Source organism: Dipodomys merriami, unplaced genomic scaffold (assembly GCF_024711535.1).
Source record: "Dipodomys merriami isolate MVZ:Mamm:240054 unplaced genomic scaffold, mDipMer1.0.p SCAF_7, whole genome shotgun sequence".
NCBI classification, from domain to species: domain Eukaryota; kingdom Metazoa; phylum Chordata; class Mammalia; order Rodentia; family Heteromyidae; genus Dipodomys; species Dipodomys merriami.
Genome location: NW_027206290.1, coordinates 14,406,688 through 14,426,243, shown reverse-complemented (window position 1 = coordinate 14,426,243; position 19,556 = coordinate 14,406,688). Strand labels below are relative to the sequence as shown.

The 19,556-nt window shown below is 42.1% G+C and overlaps 1 protein-coding gene across 3 annotated transcripts in view; it reads left to right on the top strand.

The window, feature by feature from the left end:
- Positions 1–19,556, top strand: part of Mcoln2 (mucolipin TRP cation channel 2) — a 58,896-nt gene that overhangs the window by 7,833 nt on the left and 31,507 nt on the right. For all 3 annotated transcript variants that reach the window (XM_070007474.1, XM_070007472.1, XM_070007473.1), the window contains exons 2-4: positions 1,732–1,891; positions 11,769–11,942; positions 14,138–14,291. In XM_070007474.1, the coding sequence (XP_069863575.1) occupies positions 1,732–1,891; positions 11,769–11,942; positions 14,138–14,291 (488 nt within the window). The remainder of the gene's footprint in view (positions 1–1,731; positions 1,892–11,768; positions 11,943–14,137; positions 14,292–19,556) is intronic.

Below are 19,556 nucleotides of genomic sequence, written 5' to 3'. Positions count from 1 at the left end.
TGCGTGCAAGACTGGAGCTTGAACTCAGAGCCTGGGAGCTATTCCTTAGCATTTTTGCTCATACCTATCCCTCTACCACTTGAGCCACAGGTCAATTTCTGGCCTTTTTGGTGGTTCTTTGAAGGTAAGAGTCTCATGGACTTTCCTGCCCAGTCTGGTTTCGAACAGCAACTTCTCAGATCTCAGCTTCCTGAGTTGCTAGGATTACAGGTGTGAGCCACTGGTTCCTGGAGAATAAGGAAACCTTTTATAGAGAGGTTTGCTGGAGATCAAAAGTGAGAGTCCCCATCAGGTGGATAGCATTTAAAGTCACAGGATTTGATATACTCTTTTTTTGTTTGTGGGGGGGGGGCTCCGGTCATGGGGCCTGAACTCTGGGCCTGGGTGCTGCCCCTCAGCTCTTCAGCTCAAGGCTAGCACTCTACCACTTGAGCCACAGTGCCACTTCCGGCTTTTTTCTTTTTGCTTATGTGGTGCTGAGGAATTGAATCCAGGGCCTCATGCATGTTAGGCAAGCGCTCTACCACTGAGTCACCTTCCCAGCCCTGGATACACTCTTGTAGAGTGGAGTATGGAGAATAACAGAATTGCGGACCATACTCTGACTTCTAAAAGTCAGATGGAGGAGGAGCCAGCAAAGGAGGTGAGAGGGAACCCCAGGAGGCAGGAAGAAAGCAAAAGAAGGGTGTCCTAGAAGCTGAAAGAAACACTTTTGTCAAGGGGTGGCAAACTGTATCACTTAATATGATTTTTCCAAGAAGCTATTTATATTCTAGAATCTTATAACCATTGGCATTTTATCCAAAAAGAGGGACACAATCCTTCTCAGTGATACAGTTACAGTGATACAGATAGAAGTTCTCTACTTGCATAGCAGTGGAAACTCATTAATGTTTGCTACATTTCTATCATTTCATGCCTGAAGTATTATGAAAGTGTCCCAAATCATCTAGTTTTGTTCTTATACACAAATACACTCACAAAGACTCATGCATCTATACACAATCTCTTTCTCTCTTCATACATATACATGCACACACACATGAATGCACACACATATGCACTCACACATTTTTTCTAGCAACAGAAGAATGCTGTATATTGATTCTCAGGAATTGATGAGTCTTATAAAGAAAATTCTCTTTTTATAATTGTTACAGATGTCCACAGTGGGGGGGGGGAGGGAAAGTGGGAGAAGATACATACCTTATGTAGGTGTTTATCACCTTGACAATAAAATTATTTTAAAAATCCAAAAATATAAGATATAAAATCCCCCCAGTATTGTCCATTGTGGAAATTCTTTTTTTTTTGGGGGGGGGAGAGGCAGGTGATAGAAGGGTTGGACTAATGTTTAGATTTCTTTCTTTTTTTTTTTTTTTGGTCCGTTTGTGGGGCCTAAACTCTGGGCCTGGGCGCTGTCCCTCAGCTCTTCAGCTAAAGGCTAGCGCTCTACCACTTGAACCACAGCACCACTTCTGTCTTTTTTCTTTTTGCTTATGTGGCGCTGAGGAATTGAACCCAGAGCCTCATGCATGCAAGGCAAGCGCTCTACCACTGAGCTACCTTCCCAGACCCTAATGTTTAGATTTCTAAAGAAGTAAGGATCTCCTTGGCTCAAGAGAGCTATGCTTACGGGAACAGTTGAAGTATGTGACCGGGAAGTACTATTCAGAAACATGTCAAGGGACAGACTCTTCTGGATATTTAAAAATTGATCTTCTATGGCAGAAATACAATGACACATCTCGATTCTGAGGTGAAAGAAGAACGCTTGAGGGATGACCTGAAGTTTTACTTCATGAGCCCCTGTGAAAAATATCGAGCCAGACATCAGATTCCATGGAAACTGGGTTTGCAGATTTTGAAGATAGTCATGGTCACTACACAGGTAATTGATACTATTTCTCTTCTTCTCACCCCAGGAGGAGTCATGGGCTCTGCCCCTGACTTTTGCTGTGGAAAGTCCACACTCAAGTTCCTAGGACTATAACATTATATCGACTCTGGAGAGCAGATGGCAAGTTGAAGTTCAGTTTAGAAGGCAACTGGAAGTCATCGCTCTAGAGGCTCTGTGAATAAATAGTAGTGATCTGTATTGAGGGTGCCTTTGTACTTGTGTGAGGCCATCAGCTGGCCAAGGTGGTCAGTTCAAAGTGATTTGTGTTCTTGAAATCTCTCATCTTCACTCAAACGTACTTCATTTAAATATTCTTTTGAAATATACATTGTTTTCAGATTTATACAATGTTAAATTTCTCTTTCATCAGTAGCAATGTGTGCTAAGGGAATGATTTCTGGGCACTATCAAGAATGTATATTATCCAGGTGCTGGTGGCTTATGCTTATAATCTTATAAACTTATAATCTTATAGTCTCAAGAGACTAAGATTTGAAGATCAAGATTCAAAGCCAGCGTAGGCAGGAAACTCCAAGAGACTAGTATCTTCAATTAACCAGCCAAAAGTAAGAAGTGGAGATACAGCTTAAGTGGTAGAGAGCACCAATCTTGGGCAAAAAAAAAAAAAAAAAGCTAAGTGAGAGCACTAGAACATGAGTACTGACATGCACACATGCACACACACATATACACGAATGGACCATTTGTTTAGGTTGCTATTGCTACAGGCTTATCACTAGCATCAGAATACCCTGGTCACTGGCTTGTCCTTCAGCTGTTGAACTCTGGTACTGATCAGTCTAGGGAGGCTCCTGTGTAGGAAATGTATTTGAAATGTGTATGCTTTTAAAAAGTAGTACAGATTTGGGGTATTTAGTACTATTGACAAATAACCAGTCTACTATTGATGCAAAAGTGTGTACAGTTGTCATTTCTGGAATGTAATCATAAGTACTCAGAATATGTCCATATAGTTGTGGAAATGTGTTGGTCCTTCATCTGCCCCGCGAAACGCTGACGGGTCCGAGGAAAGGTAAGTGCACCGCTAGCCTGTTCTCCAGCCTCCCTTAGCCTGGAGACAAGAGTCAAGTCAAGCAAGAACTCCTTTATTACCACACAGCAAGCACTTTTTAAAGCAAAAGACCGCATGGCATGGGAGGGGAGGAAAAGGAACCAACTAATCACTGTGAAAGGTCACCCTATCATGCGCTTTTCACCTGGGCCCGGGGTTTAATTAGCCCCAGTGCTTCTGAACTTTCCCTGCCATTCACCGTTCATGCACTGACGTCACTTGGCCTGATCATGGTATCCAATCAGATTTTAGAGTAAACAACTCGGGCTCTGCCCACTCAACTTCCTCTCAGCGCCATCTTTGCTGCCCATGTGCCCCACAGAAATGAGAGGAGGCTTATTCTGTAACTGCAGTTGCATCTTTGTTCTGCATTTGGAAAGAGGTCTTTCTGTTGTGTGACATGCCATCTTAGCTCACCTCATTGAGCTGTAGGGAAAGCAAATCATGTAAGGAAATTGAAGATAAGATTCTCTTATCTTCCTTTGTAATACCCATCATGTTTGTCCCTTCCCTGGCGACCAATGGACTATTAGATATCCCTAGCATTTGGATTACCTCCCAGCAGCCTCTGCCCTGTTTGGCCTACAGTTACTCCTTCCCATTACCCATTATAACAAGTCCTGAGAGGATGCCACCCAGCCGCCATGTCCCAACACAATACAAGAGGACAGGAGCCCACTTCTCTAGGTGGTGGCTGCTAGGTCTTTAGGTTGTAATGATCAGAAACTCATCATTTGCATCGGTCTGGAGAAGAAAGGGAAGGAGGGCTCAGGGCCCAAGCCTGAAAGCTCTTGGTGAAGCTGACTATTGGGCAGCAGCGACTTGATCTGCTGATCTGCTCTGTGGTGGGGCTCTCCAGGGGGCCAGACACCCTAGCCTCTCCTTGGGCAGGCTCCACGTTGCTTTCAAGTCACAGTTCTTCAAAACCTTGCTGCCCCTCCATAACTTTGATCTTTGGAGCCCAACAGGTCTGAGGGATCCTCAGCATCAGCCATCTGGGTGGCTGTCAGCATCTTGTCCTGGCACTCTGTGCCCTCACCTGCAAAGAGCAACAGCAGCTCCTGTGGCTCTTCCTTTATATCCCTTCTTTCCTGGGACATCTGGTTGATGTACTTGTCTTTCTCCTGATACAGCTCATCCAGGACTTCCATTTGTTCTGTATAGAGAACTACAGGCTCTTCAGTGGTGCTTATGTGTTCTGACAGTTGGCTGCACTGATGTGGGAGGTCATCCACTTGATTCTGGCAGTCCACCTTGTCGGGCAGGTTGTGGATGAAGCAGATTTTCACCTTGTTCTTAGGCTCCTGTGTGTCCTGCTTCCTGTCCTCAGGTGTGCCACAGTTCCAGGTCTTGGGGGAGAGGGCCTGGCGCTCCAGCTTTCTCTGGCACTGGGCTTCTAGGCTACTCAGACACCCACAGTGGGCCTGCTGCTCCTGCAGCTGCCAGCTGAGCTCCACCTTCTTTGATTCAGTCAGTGATAGTGCTCCAAAGTAAAAATCCTACATGGTTTGTGGGTTGTCGGCATCCTCTGGGAAAGTCACATTTTTTCTTCTTCTTGGTTTTCTTCTTCTTTGTTCACTCCTTCACCTTCCCTAGGGAAAGCCAAGAAGCTCATTTGGACCTGCAAGCTGCACGTTCTCATGTCTTGCTGCTTCTAAGCAGTGTCTCCTGTAACTTGTGTGGTACTGTTTAGTACTCCAACTTGTTCTGCACCTACTCATGCTTCTGCTCCCATGGCTCCAGCAGCTGAATGTGCCTCAGCAGGTGTTGCTGCACACAGAGAAGGTGCCTCCTTCTCTGACATCAGATGCTGATTGGCGGCCAGGTGCTATTCACAGGTGATTCTGAGCTCCTGCAGCTGGGCCAGGTACTGATCATGAAGCTCTTGCAGATCCTAAACGGTTTGGCTCTTTAACTCAGCCACCTCTTTCCATTCTTTTAACTTCACGCATAGCTGGCCCAGCTTCTCCTGCAGATGTATCTTCACCTGCTGCTCTGAGTGCAGGATACTGGTGAGCTCTTCCTTCTCATGGCTATAGAAAGTATCCTGCAACTGGGCCTACTGATCTTTCAGCTCTTGGTGCGCAAGAGAGTGTGTCTCATAGTCTTGTGCTCTCTTTTCATTGTCTCAAAGATCTTATGCCAATTCTCAGCATGCAGAATGCTGATCCCATTCCTCGGTCCTCTTCTCCAGTCTCTACAGCCACTCCTGATGCTCCAGCTTCTGGATACCGAGGCTCTGGTTTTCCTGAATTTGGATGTGAAGTTGTTTCTCTGGACTTTTTTTAGCTTCTTCTGCATTTGGTGGGCCTAAGCTGGCAGCTGCTGTTTAGGCTGAGGTAGCTCTGCAGGAAGCTGCAGCGGTGGCAGCTCTGCCAGCTGCTTCCTCAGTTCTACCAGGTTGCTCTCTAGCTCCAACACCAGCTTCACCCCTTGCTCCTTCTCCTCTCTCAGTTGGTTCATCTGCTCTGAGAGCTGCTGGACCTTCTCCTTCTACATGGAACTCTCCACCCTCAGGACTTCTGTAAGGTTCTCTCTCTCCAACTTTAATATTGCCCCCAACTCTTTCATTTTGTCTAGTTGTCTTTTCAACTCTGCTTGCTCCTCTAGTGCTTGTTGTAACTCATGAATTTTGATCTTCATGTCGGCCTTCTGTGTCAGGAGCGCTTCCAGCTTCTCCTGCAGCACAGTGTTCTCTTCCTCTAGATCATCATAGGTTCTGATCTTTTGCTAGAGCCACAGGTTTACAGCTTTTTGGTGCTTCCTGAGCATAGCATCTTCTCATTCTCTTTTTCCTCTTGATCCTGCAGGTCTTTCTTTTCCTGCTTCAGTTGTTCAATCTCACAGGACAGCTGCTTGTTTTGCATTCTGCTGGAGGCCAGGGCAAGCACCAGGTGTTGGTAGAGCTTTTCCAGATATTTGGTGTTATTGAGACCTGTGTCACTCTTGACCCTGGCCATTCTAACTGTGCCCAAAGATGGAGGAGTCCCAAGGTCAGTGTGGTCTTTGGCTACACCCTCAGTTGAATTACAGTCTCCAGTGGTGTTGGTCTTGGGGTTCCCTCCCTTTTTAGTTTTCTTCCTTTTCTTGGCTTTTGCAGGTCCATCAGGACAATTCCTCTGCTGGTATTCTTGCAGTACTTTCCTTCCTGCAGCTATTTTTTTTAAAGCGTCTTGTTTTCTGGGACAGTGAAGGGGGGGGCACATTCCTAGGCTCTATTCTTGCAATCACCTTGCAATCATTCTTGCAATCATCTCTATTCTTGCAATCACCACCACCACCATTTATTTCCTACTATATCTTCAAAATCACCTCAATTCTTTCACTAATCACTTGGCACCTCTACCTTCCTCAACTGCTAGTAGTGCCAACAGAGGGAATACCAGTACTACTTGTTAGCATGGAATGTGAATGTGGCCCTGATTCTTGTATCCTACTGGTCAGAGAGAAACATGCAGTTAAGGCAGAATGGGTGGAGTCACATTGACAGTGGCTCCTGCAGACCTTCCCCCATACAACCTTGTCCAGTTTGGTTGGGGGAAGGGTGAGACCTGCTCTTGCTGGATAGGTACACAGATGTACAAGTCACTTTTCCTGGCTTCCATCACACAACTGTGGTCACCAGAGTTTTCACCAGGTTTTCAACTGTCCTTCAGGAAGTGGCACTAAGAAACACAGCTACCTGCCCATATCTAATGTCTTCAGGTCTTCACTTCATGCAGAATTAGCTCTATGGTTCTGACCATATTTGCTGACACTTGTATTTTGATCAGAGAATGAGGTTCATAATGGCCTTGCTATACCCAGCTCTTCCAGTTGCTATAGGACTGGAGGGTCTGGGGACATCATGGGTCCAGGGCTCCTCTCCATAAGCATTGGCTATGCGGCACACCTGGCCATGTGTAGGGCAGCACGTGTTCCACACACTTTGGCAGGTGATCTTTGAGGCTTCAGAAACACAACCATGGGAGGAATAAGAATGTCTTAAGACTTCCATGCTGCTTCTATCCAGGAGTTATGTGACATCCACACCAGCACAGAAAGAAGAATGGTAAGTGGAAGATAATGAAAGACAAATCTATTAGCCAAGCAGTCAACTAACCACATCCAAATGATGTCCAGTGTGTCCAGAATCCAGGCTCTGGGGCAGCCCTCCACCATTCCAGAGCCCCTGACATCTACTTCAGCACTGCAGTGATTGGCTGTCCTCCAGTGATTGGCTCAAGTGATTGATGAGTTCATTGTGTGTAGCCAGCTTTACCTTCCAATGAAAAATCCATGCTGGTTGTGGTGGTACACACCTGAAGTTCTCTCTGCTTCAGAAAGAACTGAAATGAATTCTTGGTATGATGGCCTTATGGCACTATGAAAATAACCATTATAAACATACATTTTGACTATAAGGGTCACTGTAAGGTCATTCCTTGCAAGTTTCAGGCTCTGGAACTCAGGTCTGCGATGACTTCTCAGTCCCTCAAATAAGATGGCAGCTGGTCCCAAACCCTGACCACAGTGATCATCTGAGTAGGATACTTTAAGGAAAACAAAACATTCCTACCCCAAACTCCACAGTAATTTATAATTTCAAAGGGGGTATCTATATTCTTTTGCTAGTTTTGCTATCTCTCTCCATATTTCTTGAACAAAGTTAGGATGGTATCTTGTTTTTATCTGGCACAGAATATTTTCTCCTAGAATGATTTTCGAATGAAATCTTTACTTCACAATCCTTGCCAAATTACATTTAACACATGCTTATTTTCTGTCTTGTAGTGTGCTCTCAACAAATCTTAGGATCTAGTTAGTGGGATGCAATGCATTTTTACTGTCCCCTGCTTTATGAAGATAAAGTCATTTCTGTCAATCCTATCATCCCTTGTTCTTGCTCTGTAGGGAGAGCTTCATTCTTTCATTGTAGGAAAGACTTTACAGTTTCCTCCTGATTATTGTCTTTTCTAAGAGAAAAGGCCTTCCCTGATACTAGATTGTACGTTATGTGAAGATGTTGGCTTGTTCTACAAACAATGGAATGGAGAAAATGTCTTGCTCTCGATGTCAGGTAGAAGTGAGTCCAAGTAGAGATTACAATTACATGCTCTTTTCTCCCCAAACTTATATTAATGGATATGAGTTTAAATAAGGCAAATGGTAGGCCTCTTTTCTTGGTCAATTGTGCATTCCCTAATCAGACTTTTTTTTTTTTTTTTGCAGTACTGAAGTTTGAACTTAGAGTCTGTGTTCTGTAGCCCTTTTTGAGCCGTTCCACCTTCTATCTCTTCCTTCTCTTCCTTCCTTCTCTCCCTCCCTCTGTGTTTCTCTCTGTGTCTCCCTCTCTTCCTCCCTCTCTCTCTTTTTCTCTCTTGTTCTTGTCTTTCCCTCCATGCTAATGGTCAGCCTCAGATTGTGATTCTCCTGTCACCTGGTCCTCCTACTTCTGCTTCCTGAGTATTTTGTGATCACAGGTGTTTTCCATTGTACCCAGCTCTTTATTTGTTTCTTCAGTTTCATTCTCAATATGGGACCAAAGGGCCTAATATTCTTATATCTAAAGTTGATAGCATTTCACTTTAAGCTGTCATGTGGCCAAATGCACGAGGGAATAAAAAGCCTCTAGTGATAATCAGACAGATTCAGATCTTCACTTTAGTACTTTCTAGATGTCCCAGCATGAATACATTACATTTTATACATACTGCATATGTATAAAATGAGATGGTATTCATCCATTGATCCAGTATGCGATGAAAACCTTGTGATGGGTTCTGCTTCCTTTCTGGAATATCTGGTAGTAGGAAAAAAAGAAAAAAAATAATTGCCTCACACAGTGTGGAGGCATCAAGTGAAAATAAAAATCACTAACTTTTAGCACTGTGCCTGGTATTCCACACTAAGGGTTGATCTTGCCCATATTGTATCCCAAGCTTGGGACAAGACAGACTTAGCAAACTGTGATGGAAGCTTCAGTGGTCAGAGGGTGTGGTGGCCTCTACTAAACCTTAAAATAATTGTGTACATCAATGTCCAGGTTTTTCAGCTTTTAGAGAGCAATAAGATCTTTCCTGGAGTCTCCTACAGTTATTGCTGACAGACAACAAATGATTAGAAGAACTTTAACCTTCTGTTGCTTGATTTTCAGCACAGGTTGGAGGGTGTGGGACCTCTTCTCTGATGTTTTTCTTACAGTGGGTGGGTTTTAGCACTTGCTCAATCATTGGATATGGTATTTGAGGAATGTGACATGGTTAGAGTATCATCTATGTATATTCTCCAGCAATAATTGCATTTCATAATTTGGAAAAACTTGCAATTAAATTCTTTTTCATAAGAAATCTCTCAGAGATACTTGATAGAAAAGCATTTATTGTTGCACACAAAATAAGATAGTGTGGGTGTTAGATCTCACTCTTATTCTAGTTAGTTGGCTTGTGGCAATTTAATGGGACTAAATCTCAGTTTCTATTGTACAAAATCACAACAGTTGTGATGGTACACTAAATAATGCACGTACAAGCTGGACCCAGTGGACCCTGTAATCCTAGCTACATAGGAGGCTGAGACCTGGAGGATTATTATTTGAATCAGCCCACGTGGAAAAGTCCTTGAGATTCCATCATCAAAATGACCAGCAAAAAGCTGGCTGGAGGCATGGTTCACGTGATAAGATCACCAACCAAGCAAGTAAGGCAAGGAGGTTTGAGGCCCTAAGGAAAAAAATCTCCTTTGACACTTTATCAAAACAAATACCAGGAAGCTGAAATATGTATTACCTGAGGGAGGAGCTTAATAAGAAGGGAGTGGACAATTGAGTAGGGGAAGGGTGAATGAATAAATCATAATACTCAGTGTATATACGTGAAAATAAAGCCAGGTAACTGGAGAGGATGGTTGGGGTTGCGAAATTAGGGAGAATGAATAAAGGAGTGACATTTATTAAAATGCTTTCTCCTCAAAAACTGACATGGTGAATTGAAACCCCTTTATATTACTACTTAAAGCTAATAAGAAAATAAATATAAAACATTAAACAGGTAACAATGCTTGAACAGAAGTTAACATAGTACCTGGCATAATACTCATTGCTGACAATGGTGGTAGTTAGTTTTAATTATTCAATTCTTTAAAATAATCCAACAAAATGTAAAATCTAAAAAATGTAAAGGACTAAGGCTGGGTGCCAGTGGCTCATGCCCACCATCATATCTATTCAGGAGGCTGGGATCTAAGGATCATGGTTCAAAGCCAACCCAGGCAGGAAAGTCAGTGAGACCCATCTCCAATTAGCCAGACAAGTGGAAGTAGAGCTGTGGCTCAAAGTGGTAGAGCAACTAGCCTTGAAAAAAAATTGCTCAGAAATAGTGCTCAGACCTTGAGCTCAAGCCTCATGACCAAGAAAAACAAAAGTAAAGCACTAGAAACCCTTATTCCAGTTTGTATATTCAAATGGATATTAGCTTCATCTGAGTTGTTCATAATTGATTTCTTTTTTTTGGGGGGGGGAGGGTGGGGTCCGGTCTTGGGGCCTGAACTCTGGGCCTGGGCACTGTCCCTCAACTCTTCAGCTCAAGGCTAGCACTCTACCACTTGAGCCACAGCACCACTTCCGGCTTTTTTCTTTTTGCTTATGTGGTGCTGAGGAATCGAACCCAGGGCCTCATGCATGCAAGGCAAGTGCTCTACCACTGAGCCACCTTCCTAGCCCCATAATTGATTTCTTATATACTAGTATTCAGATGGATCCCATTGGATGACGGAATGACAGAACCATCAGGACCAGTTAATTAAACTTAAAATTTCACCCCTGAAGAAACAATTTCAAAATGTTTTGCTGTCTTAGTTGGGTGAGGACTTTGGGAGACTTTAGAAGGTTTCTTTGATTATATTATAAGACAACTTAGGAAGGTATAGAAAGATATGTTTGAGGGGGTTATAGAAAATTGCCCAGATGTAGTATGTGAGAGACAGAGAGGGGGTCGAGGGCATAGATCAGGGTGTAGTAGATATGCCGAGCACACAAGGTGAGGGCACGTGTGACAGTATGTGTGTGTGTGCACATGTGTGTGTGTGTATGAAAAATAGATACATCTACAAGAACTATAGATGAGCTATATATACACATACAGCTATACAGCTATGATATATATATATTTATATATCTGTATATATCTATATGTATATATGTGTATCATTTATACCATTTTTAGTTTTTGGAAAGTTTGGGTGCTGACTAATTTTGCCCTTTATTGGGTTTCAAGAAAACTCTTTTCACTTCCTGTTGAAGTGAGCCTTTGTCTATCTAAACTTGTGTGTGAGAACACAGTGTAAGAGTGAGCAAGTATGTGTTTTATCAGGAGCAGGTGGGTGTTTGGTGACATGCCTGGGTTTGACATCTACAATGATGTTTCTTCTGGAAGAATTTCTCTTTAGTGAGAGAAAGTACAGGGAAAGCCCCTCCCTGTACTTGAGAGAAAGGATTTGTGAGAAAATCAGAGGCCCTGGCTCTCAGCTTGATTCTTTAGTTCACTTTTGACATTAGCATGTCAAAGTGCCATACTTTTAGATCATTGTTTTCTGAGCCCCAACACAATATTATCCTGCTTAGAACTGCTGATAAGGAGTTTGTTGTTAGAACTGCTGACAAGGAGGTTGTTCTTTTTGCTGGTGTTTTGACATTGTTGCTACTAGTGTAAAGTTAAAGATTGAAAATTTTCTTTCTTTTAGAAGTGAGGGTTGGTAATAATAAGGAATTTTCTTCCATTGGCAAGGGGTAAATTTCATATTCCTATTGTTTTTTCCTAGCTTGTTCGATTTGGTTTAGGTAACCAGTTGGTGGTTACTTTCAAGGAAGAAAACATTGTTTCATTTAAGCACTTGTTTTTGAAAGGATATTCTGGTGTAGATGAAGATGACTATAGCTGTAGTATTTATACTGAAGAGGACGCCTATGAGAGCATCTTTTTTACTATTAATCAGGTAAGAGCTTTCATACACATGACCTGTACTTGATACTTGTCTTTGCAAACAAATGAAAATTATACATATATCAAAAATTTCAATGAAATTGTGCATTGTCTTCCAAAATGCTTATTATTTCTAGGGCTTTATAACAGTGGTTTTCTATTTTGAGTTTTTTAAAAAAATTTACCCTGTCTTTATTTCTTCATAGCTACTACCTTGGGGGAGATTATCAAATGGCTAAGAGGGTTAGAATGTCAAATTTGATGAAGATTTGAAACCCATTCTAAATGTCTATGGTGGTCTCAGTTTTGACTTGTTAGTATTAGGAAACCTAGCTAAATCTTGAGGATATGAAATATAATATAGTTGTAGCTAGATAGGTACAAGAAAGTAGATTTGTTAGTCTGAAGAAACATTTAAGGGAGAAAGACTGTTTCACTATTTATTGGAGTCCGTGGTATATAGCAAGCACTAGTCTAGACCTCGCTGGTATAACTGAATAAAACAAAATCCTTGTTCTTTTTAGAAGAGAGAGATAGCCAAGTGAAATATGTAGTATTAAGTAAGTTTTGGCTTCCACAACACATGTGGATACATAGAGCTGAGTTTTCTTGCAATTGTGGTAAGAATACAGCTACCTTGACCAATCTTCATGGTGCCTTGGCTAGAGAGAGAATCCTTTACTGTGGAGGGACCTTAATTAAAACTAAGTAAAGATCATGCTAGAATAGTTTAAGATTGGTGCATACAGCAAGGTGCGGGCTGGGGAAGCAGTGTGAAAGATTCTTGGAATTGTTAATAGATTAGATCTTCAAACGAGTATTTATTTGGTTTGTGGGGAGGGGGCTGGTCTTGAAATAGACAAGAGTTCTTTGCAAGTTTTATGTTCCTGAGTCAAAATTCCCTGTGTAATAAAATCGTATTGGTGAAGATGGAGATGAGTATAGCTCTTCAAGTACAATTAGACAAATAGTAAAGTGCTAATATAGGCTGTGGTATGGGAACCTCCATCATGTGTCCAAAAGTGAGAACCACTAAGGAATGAAATCAGTAGGTGGGCACTGGATGGATATTTGCAAGTTTCTTTAGAAGTATCATCATCATCATCATCATCATCATCATCATCATCATCATCATCATCATCATCATCATCACTATTATTTTTATTATTGCCAGTGCAGGGCCTTGAACTCAGGACCTCTCTTACTTGGCTTTTTTACTCAGTAAGGTTCGTGCTCTGCCATTTGAGCCACAACTTTACATCTAACCTTTTGCTGGTTAATTGGAGATAAGAGTCTCATGGATTTTTTGGCTCAGGCTGACTTCAAACCTTGAGCCTCAGATCTCAGCTCCTTGAGTAGCTAGGATTACAGCTGTGAGCCACCAGTGCCCAGTGAAAGTATGTTTCACTTACTTATATTTTATATTTATATTTTAAAAGGACAGACATAATTACATTTCATGTATTTATGGGGTACAGTGTGACAATTTTGTATGTTTGCAATTTTTCTTTGCTTCACTGAGATGATACTTTGAATCAAAACCTGATGGAGCAGGTAGATACGGAAGTTCCACAGAGAAAGAACAGCAAAGGCCAGAGGCAGAAGTATAGCTGGCAAGCTCCAGAAACTGCCTGGAGGCAGACCAGTGTGACTTTGGGACCCCAGTATGTGATAAAGACTGAGAGATAAGACAGGACCTTGGCTGTGGCTATGAGGGAGACAGGATCCCTAGTCAGCACTTAATGTAGTGGAGTGCTGCATGAAGCAATGTGTCCCTACACAACCTGAGATTACTTTGAGGTATTTTTACTACAGAGGACCACAAGGGGCATGATGTAACTATAAAAAGTAGCTCAAAGGGCATTTCATATGCTGCAACAATTGGTTAAACTCTTAAAAGCTTGTGTGTGTGTGTGTGTGTGTGTGTGTGTGTGTGTGTGTGTGTTTAAAACTTAAAAAAAATCTTTTTGAGTCAGTCCTGGGGCTTGAACTCAGGGTCAGCGCACTGTTTCTGATCTTTGTTGCCCAAAGCTAGGGCTCTCCCACTTGAGCCACAGCTCCATGTCTAACCTTTTGGTGGTTAATTGGACTTAAGAGACCTGCAGATTTTCCTGTCTGGGTTGACTTTGAACCATGATCTTAGCCTCCTGAGAAGCTAGGATTGCAGGCCATGAGCCACCAGTACCTAACTATTTTGTTTTTAAATAGTATCATCGCCTAAAGAGTATCTCCCTGGCACCTCTTGATTATGGTGAAAATGAAGAGAAGAGAATTGGCTTAAAAATCTGCAAGCAATATTATAAGAAGGGGACCACATTTTCTTCTAATGAGAGCCTGACTATTGACAGTGACGTCGAGATAGGTAACAGGGTGACCATCTTGTCATATGCCTCTCTCTGTTATCCCCGGTGATCAGAGCAAAATGGCTCCCATGTGCTGGCAGCTCCGTGGAACACCTTGCCTCTGGGCAAGGACCCTTATCCAGCCTGTGCCTGTCACATTCGCCTGTAAGGACTTTGGCTCAGGAAACTGTGTGATAACAGGACATAGTCATCATTTTGGTAGATCTCTTTGGTAGAACTCAAAGTACTGGTTTGTGGGTTCATGCTTGTTTGGGTGATTTTCCCAATAAGGGAATGATTAGTCTGCCTTCCTTCCTTCCTTCTTTCCTTCCTTCCTTCCTTCCTTCCTTCCTTTCTTTCTTTCTTTCTTTTTTTTCTTTCTCTCTTTCTTTCTTTCTCTCTTTCTTTGTTTTTCTTTTTAAGAAAACTGGGTGTGTATGTATCAAATGAGATAAGGAAGTAAAAATATTTTGCATCCTTGTTTTTATTAGTTATAAAATATAAAAATGCTTTTCCAAGGTGATTATTAACTGAATATCTCTTTTAGGGGATTCTTAGCAGCAAGTTAGCAGTTGATCATGTTAGAATTTTTTTGCACCCATTCTGTTGAGAATGTCAAAGAACACTATTTATAAATGCAATATATCTGACTTAGAGCTTGAGGGTTTTGTATTTTATTCAGTAAACTCAAGGCACTCGCTGTTACCTATAGTGGGGTTGTGAGTAACCAAGCAACCAACTAGGAAGCCTAGTAGCATTTAGAACATGGAATTGTGCTAGTACTGGGTCTTGAACGTTAGGCCTTGTGCTATTATTGCTTGGCCTTTTTCCGCTAGAGGCTGGTACTATACCACTTGAGCCACACCTCCATTTCTGGGTTCTTGCTGGTTAATTAGAGATAAGAGTCAGATTTCTCTGCCTGGGCTGGCTTTGAATCACGATTTTCAAATCTCAGCCTCCTGAGAAGCTAGGATTACAGGCATGGGCCTGTAGAGCCATGCTACAATGGTTTTTATGAAATGAATGAACCATATAGTTCATTTGGTCATAAATGACTTTTTGATCTTAGGGTATCTTGGTAACACAGAACAGGACATTGTTGTAGGACAGAGGTTTTACCTCTGTTTCTGACTGCCTGTTCAGAATATCTATATGCACATATGTGTTCTAGGTTCTTGATTCTGAAAGATGCAGCCCCTAAGCCATGCATTGAAGCCATGTGCTGGTTCCAGGCTGCCTTCGAGACCCCTTTGCGGAGAGTTGCTTGGTTTTGCAGCTGGAAATGCTGAACTGTTACTCCTTTCAGCCATGTATCCTGTGACTCTGTGAGAGATGGCTCAAAGCCAGTCTGGTCCCCGCCCCCTGCTTCATGTAGGCCCTGCCTGTCATGTATTTGCCTTTTTAAATGTGTCATTCAAATTCGATACAACAGACAATGTTTTCCACTGGTTCACATGCTGTTTTTCTCAACTGACTTATGAAAAATTGGTAAAAGAAATTTGGCCCAAGTCAATATCTGGAGGCTGCCACCAGACAGTGGTGCTATTGTTCATTTTTTCTCTGTAAGAATATGAGGCCATTTTGAATAAATGGAGAGAGGTTGATTGATTTGACTTTAAGCAGGTGAATTGTATTTTTTGCCTTATTAAGCATAATTCATCAAGAGTCTTTCAATAGCTGGGCGCCGGTGGCTCACACCTGTAATCCTAGCTACTCAGATCTGAGGATCATGATTTAAAGCCAGCCTGGGCAGGAAAAGTCTGTGAGACTTTTATCTCCAATAAACTACCAGAAAACCAGAAATGGCACTGTGGCTCAAGTGGTAGAGTGCTAGCCTTGAGCTGAAGAGCTGAGGGACAGCACCCAGGCCCAGAGTTCAAGCCCCATAACCGACACACACACACAAAAAGTCAGTCTATTAAAAAGGTATAAATATTTTAAGAAATTCTTGGTACTCGAATTTAGGCCAGCTTTTCTTAGATATATTGGATGATAATAAATATGAATTGAGTTTGGCTTCATTGAGGAGGCATTAAGGCATTATAGTTTGAGTAAGGTGAATTGATCAATGCTCTCCCAGATTAGCTACTCAAGAAAAGTTTATATTCTTTACTAAGAGACTGTGCTAAATGCAGAGATGTGCCTACTCTATCCGCTTTTCTGGGTGGTTTATATTTAGTTGCACCACTGATTGCATAGATCAAGCTAAGTGATTGCCCAGGTTCTGAGTATAAGTTCCGGGACTAGTGCATGCACACATGCACACACATACACACACACACACACACCTATTATGAATTCTGTGAAAGTATATTTCCCAATAGTTAAGTGGTTATCATTTTAATACAGGTTCAGTATACTTTATCCAAAATTCTTGGAACCAGAAGTGTTTCTTTTTTTCAGATTTTGGAATTATTGCATGACAATAATGCAAAAATATCTTTGCAATGAGATTCAAATCTGAACATGAAGTTCCTTAATGTTTCATACAAATAACCAGAAAGGAATTTCATACGACATCTTTAGCCCATCTGCCTATTGACAGTTACTCATTGTGTGAGATCAGGTGTGGAATTTTCCAATTGTATCAAGTAAATGCTCAAAAAGCTTCAGATTTTGAGAGTGTTCCAGAGGTGTTTGCCCTAAAAAGTGTTCTATTTTTTGTTATGGTTTTTAGTTTGTTACATGCTTCTTTCCACGTGTTTTTAACATGAGGCATAGTCACTGTGTCATCATTTTTCCTGTTGTTTTCAGAGTAAAGAAGATTGTTACAAGGTCAAGTAGGCTTCAGAGAATTCTGATCATGTATTAAGGAAACGAGCTCTAGAATAACAAAGTAACACAAAACTTGCACACTAAGCAAACTTATAAGGCAAGTTTTATAGAGAGTATAAAATTAATGGAACCAGAGAGGTTCTTAGGTCTCTAAATGTAAGATTCCATTAAAAAAAAACACCTCTACCACCCCTTCCCTAGCCCACATTCACCACAGTGGGATTTTAAAAACTATACAATTGGATCAAGTCACTTCCTAGTTTCAAAATTATTATTATTATTACTGTTATTATTGTTATTAGTATTATTATTGTTGGTACTGGAGCTGAACTTAGGGCCTCTCATGTTCCCTTGGCATTGTTGCTCAAGGTTGGTGCTCTACTGCTTGAGCAACTGCCCTACTTCTGTGTTTTTGCTGGCTAATTGGAAATAAAAGTTTCATGGACTTTTCTGCCCAGGCTCACTTTGAACCAAGATCCTCAGATCTCAGACTCCTGAGTAGTGAGGATCACAAGCATGAGCTATTAATGCCCAGCTCTAGCTTCAAAATCAGTGATGGCTTCTCATTCAAGTTGAGATCATATATACAGGTGTCTATGGGAGCTGACCACTTAGCTGCTACACCAAGCTCTTCACAGTTGCAATCCTGGTTCTCTGTTCTACCATCCTTTCTGTTACTGGAACAAGCCACGCTCTGTTTGCTCAGATTCCTTACTGCTTGCTTGGAGGCCTGGAGTGTCCTGTTCCTTTCCTCCATACCCTGACTGGTTCATTTCTCTTCAGCAACTTCAGCATCTTGAGTGTTCCTCTCTGGTCACCCTTCCTCAAGTGACTTTATTCTGTTAACTGACCTTCATTCCATCTTCACCATCTTGACTTCTCACACTGGACTTCTCTTGTGTCATGGTTTTGATGGATTGTTTAGCTTCCCCACAAGGAAATGAGCTCCATGCTCACAGTGGCCGTGTCTGTCTTGTTCATTGCTTTACCCTCAGTGCCTAGTACAGGGCCTGACTTGTTTCAGCAAATATTCCCTGAAGAAATGAATGAGTTAAGGAGGGAGCCTAACTCTTCAATGTTTTAAAAGCCAGGCTTTTAGACATGGTGGTGGCATATACCTGTAACTCCTGCCACTCGGGAGGTAGAGGCAGGAGAAAGTAGAATTTGAGGCTAACCCTCACAAACAGAGACTTTGTCTCAAAAGCAGTGTATAAAACCACATGGCCTTGGGTTTGATCCTCAGCACTAAAACTGCACACATGCTCAGAGGTCACCCCCAGGGAAACAGGATCTGGAACCACAAAACCAGGTAGATTTAAGTGTTGGATAAACACAAACTACTTGTGTGGCATTAAGGAAGCTTCCTGCCTTGTTTTGTTCATCTGTAAAGGGTAACCATGGTACTTATCTCACAAAGTCACTTTGAAGATCAAACAGAACGCTGCAATAAATGAGAAGACACAGAAGGCCCTCGCACACTGCCTACAGGGTACTGTGTGTTCTGGAGTGTCCTGAGATCCTGGAGGGCCCTGGCTTCTCCATGCCACACACTGACCCAGGAAGGCACAGCTAGCCTGAGGGGGTCTGCCAAGTGCATCTCACACAAGTTCTGCCACACATGCTCCTGACCATGGCAGAGGCGCACCTGCAGCCTTCCTGCCTTCCTGCTCCGGAAGGCACCAGTGTTGAGCCACATGGTAATAAAATAAACTTCATGGAAGGTTCATTCTCATTAATAATATCTATAAATGTTTCTCCGGAATGCCATCATGCTGTTTCTTTAAATTCTTTAGTGTGCATATCTTCCACACAAGACCATCTCCCTGTAACCACTGTCTGGTACTCAAAATGATGAGTTAACACTACAATCTACAAGCCTTCTCCACACATCATTTGCTGTCCTTTGGTTCTTTAAAACTAAACTATATTTTGCCCCTACCCTCTCCTGTCAGGATCACATATCAAAATGAGCTATCACATCTTGATCTTTTCATCTAGACTAAGATAAAGTTACTTGAATATGTATTTCTTTCTTTTATGATGTTGAGTTTTTGCGTGTGCCAGTCCTGGGGTTTGAACTCAGGGCCTGGATGTTATCCTTGAGCTTCTTTGCTCAAGACTGACAGACTGGCCCTCTACCACTTGAGCTACAGTTCTAATTCTGGCTTTTCTGGGAGTTAATTTAAAGCCAGCCTGGGGCTGGCTTTAAACCATGATCCTCAGATCTCAGCCTCCTGAATAGCTAGAATTATAGGAGTGAGCCACTGATCTTGAGTTGTGTGTGTGTTTGTGTGTGTGCAATGGGGGAGGGGGAGTCTAAGGATTATACTGAGGGCCCTGCAAATGCTAGGTAAGTGCTCTGCCTTTTAAGCCATGTCCTCCACACAATCTTGACAAATACAATTTTGACTGTCTCTTACTATGAGGGAACATTGCTGTTTCCTCATGCATTTGGGGCAGGGGTACCACAGAAGCTCTGTGACCTCAGTTCATCTTGTGACTGGCATGTC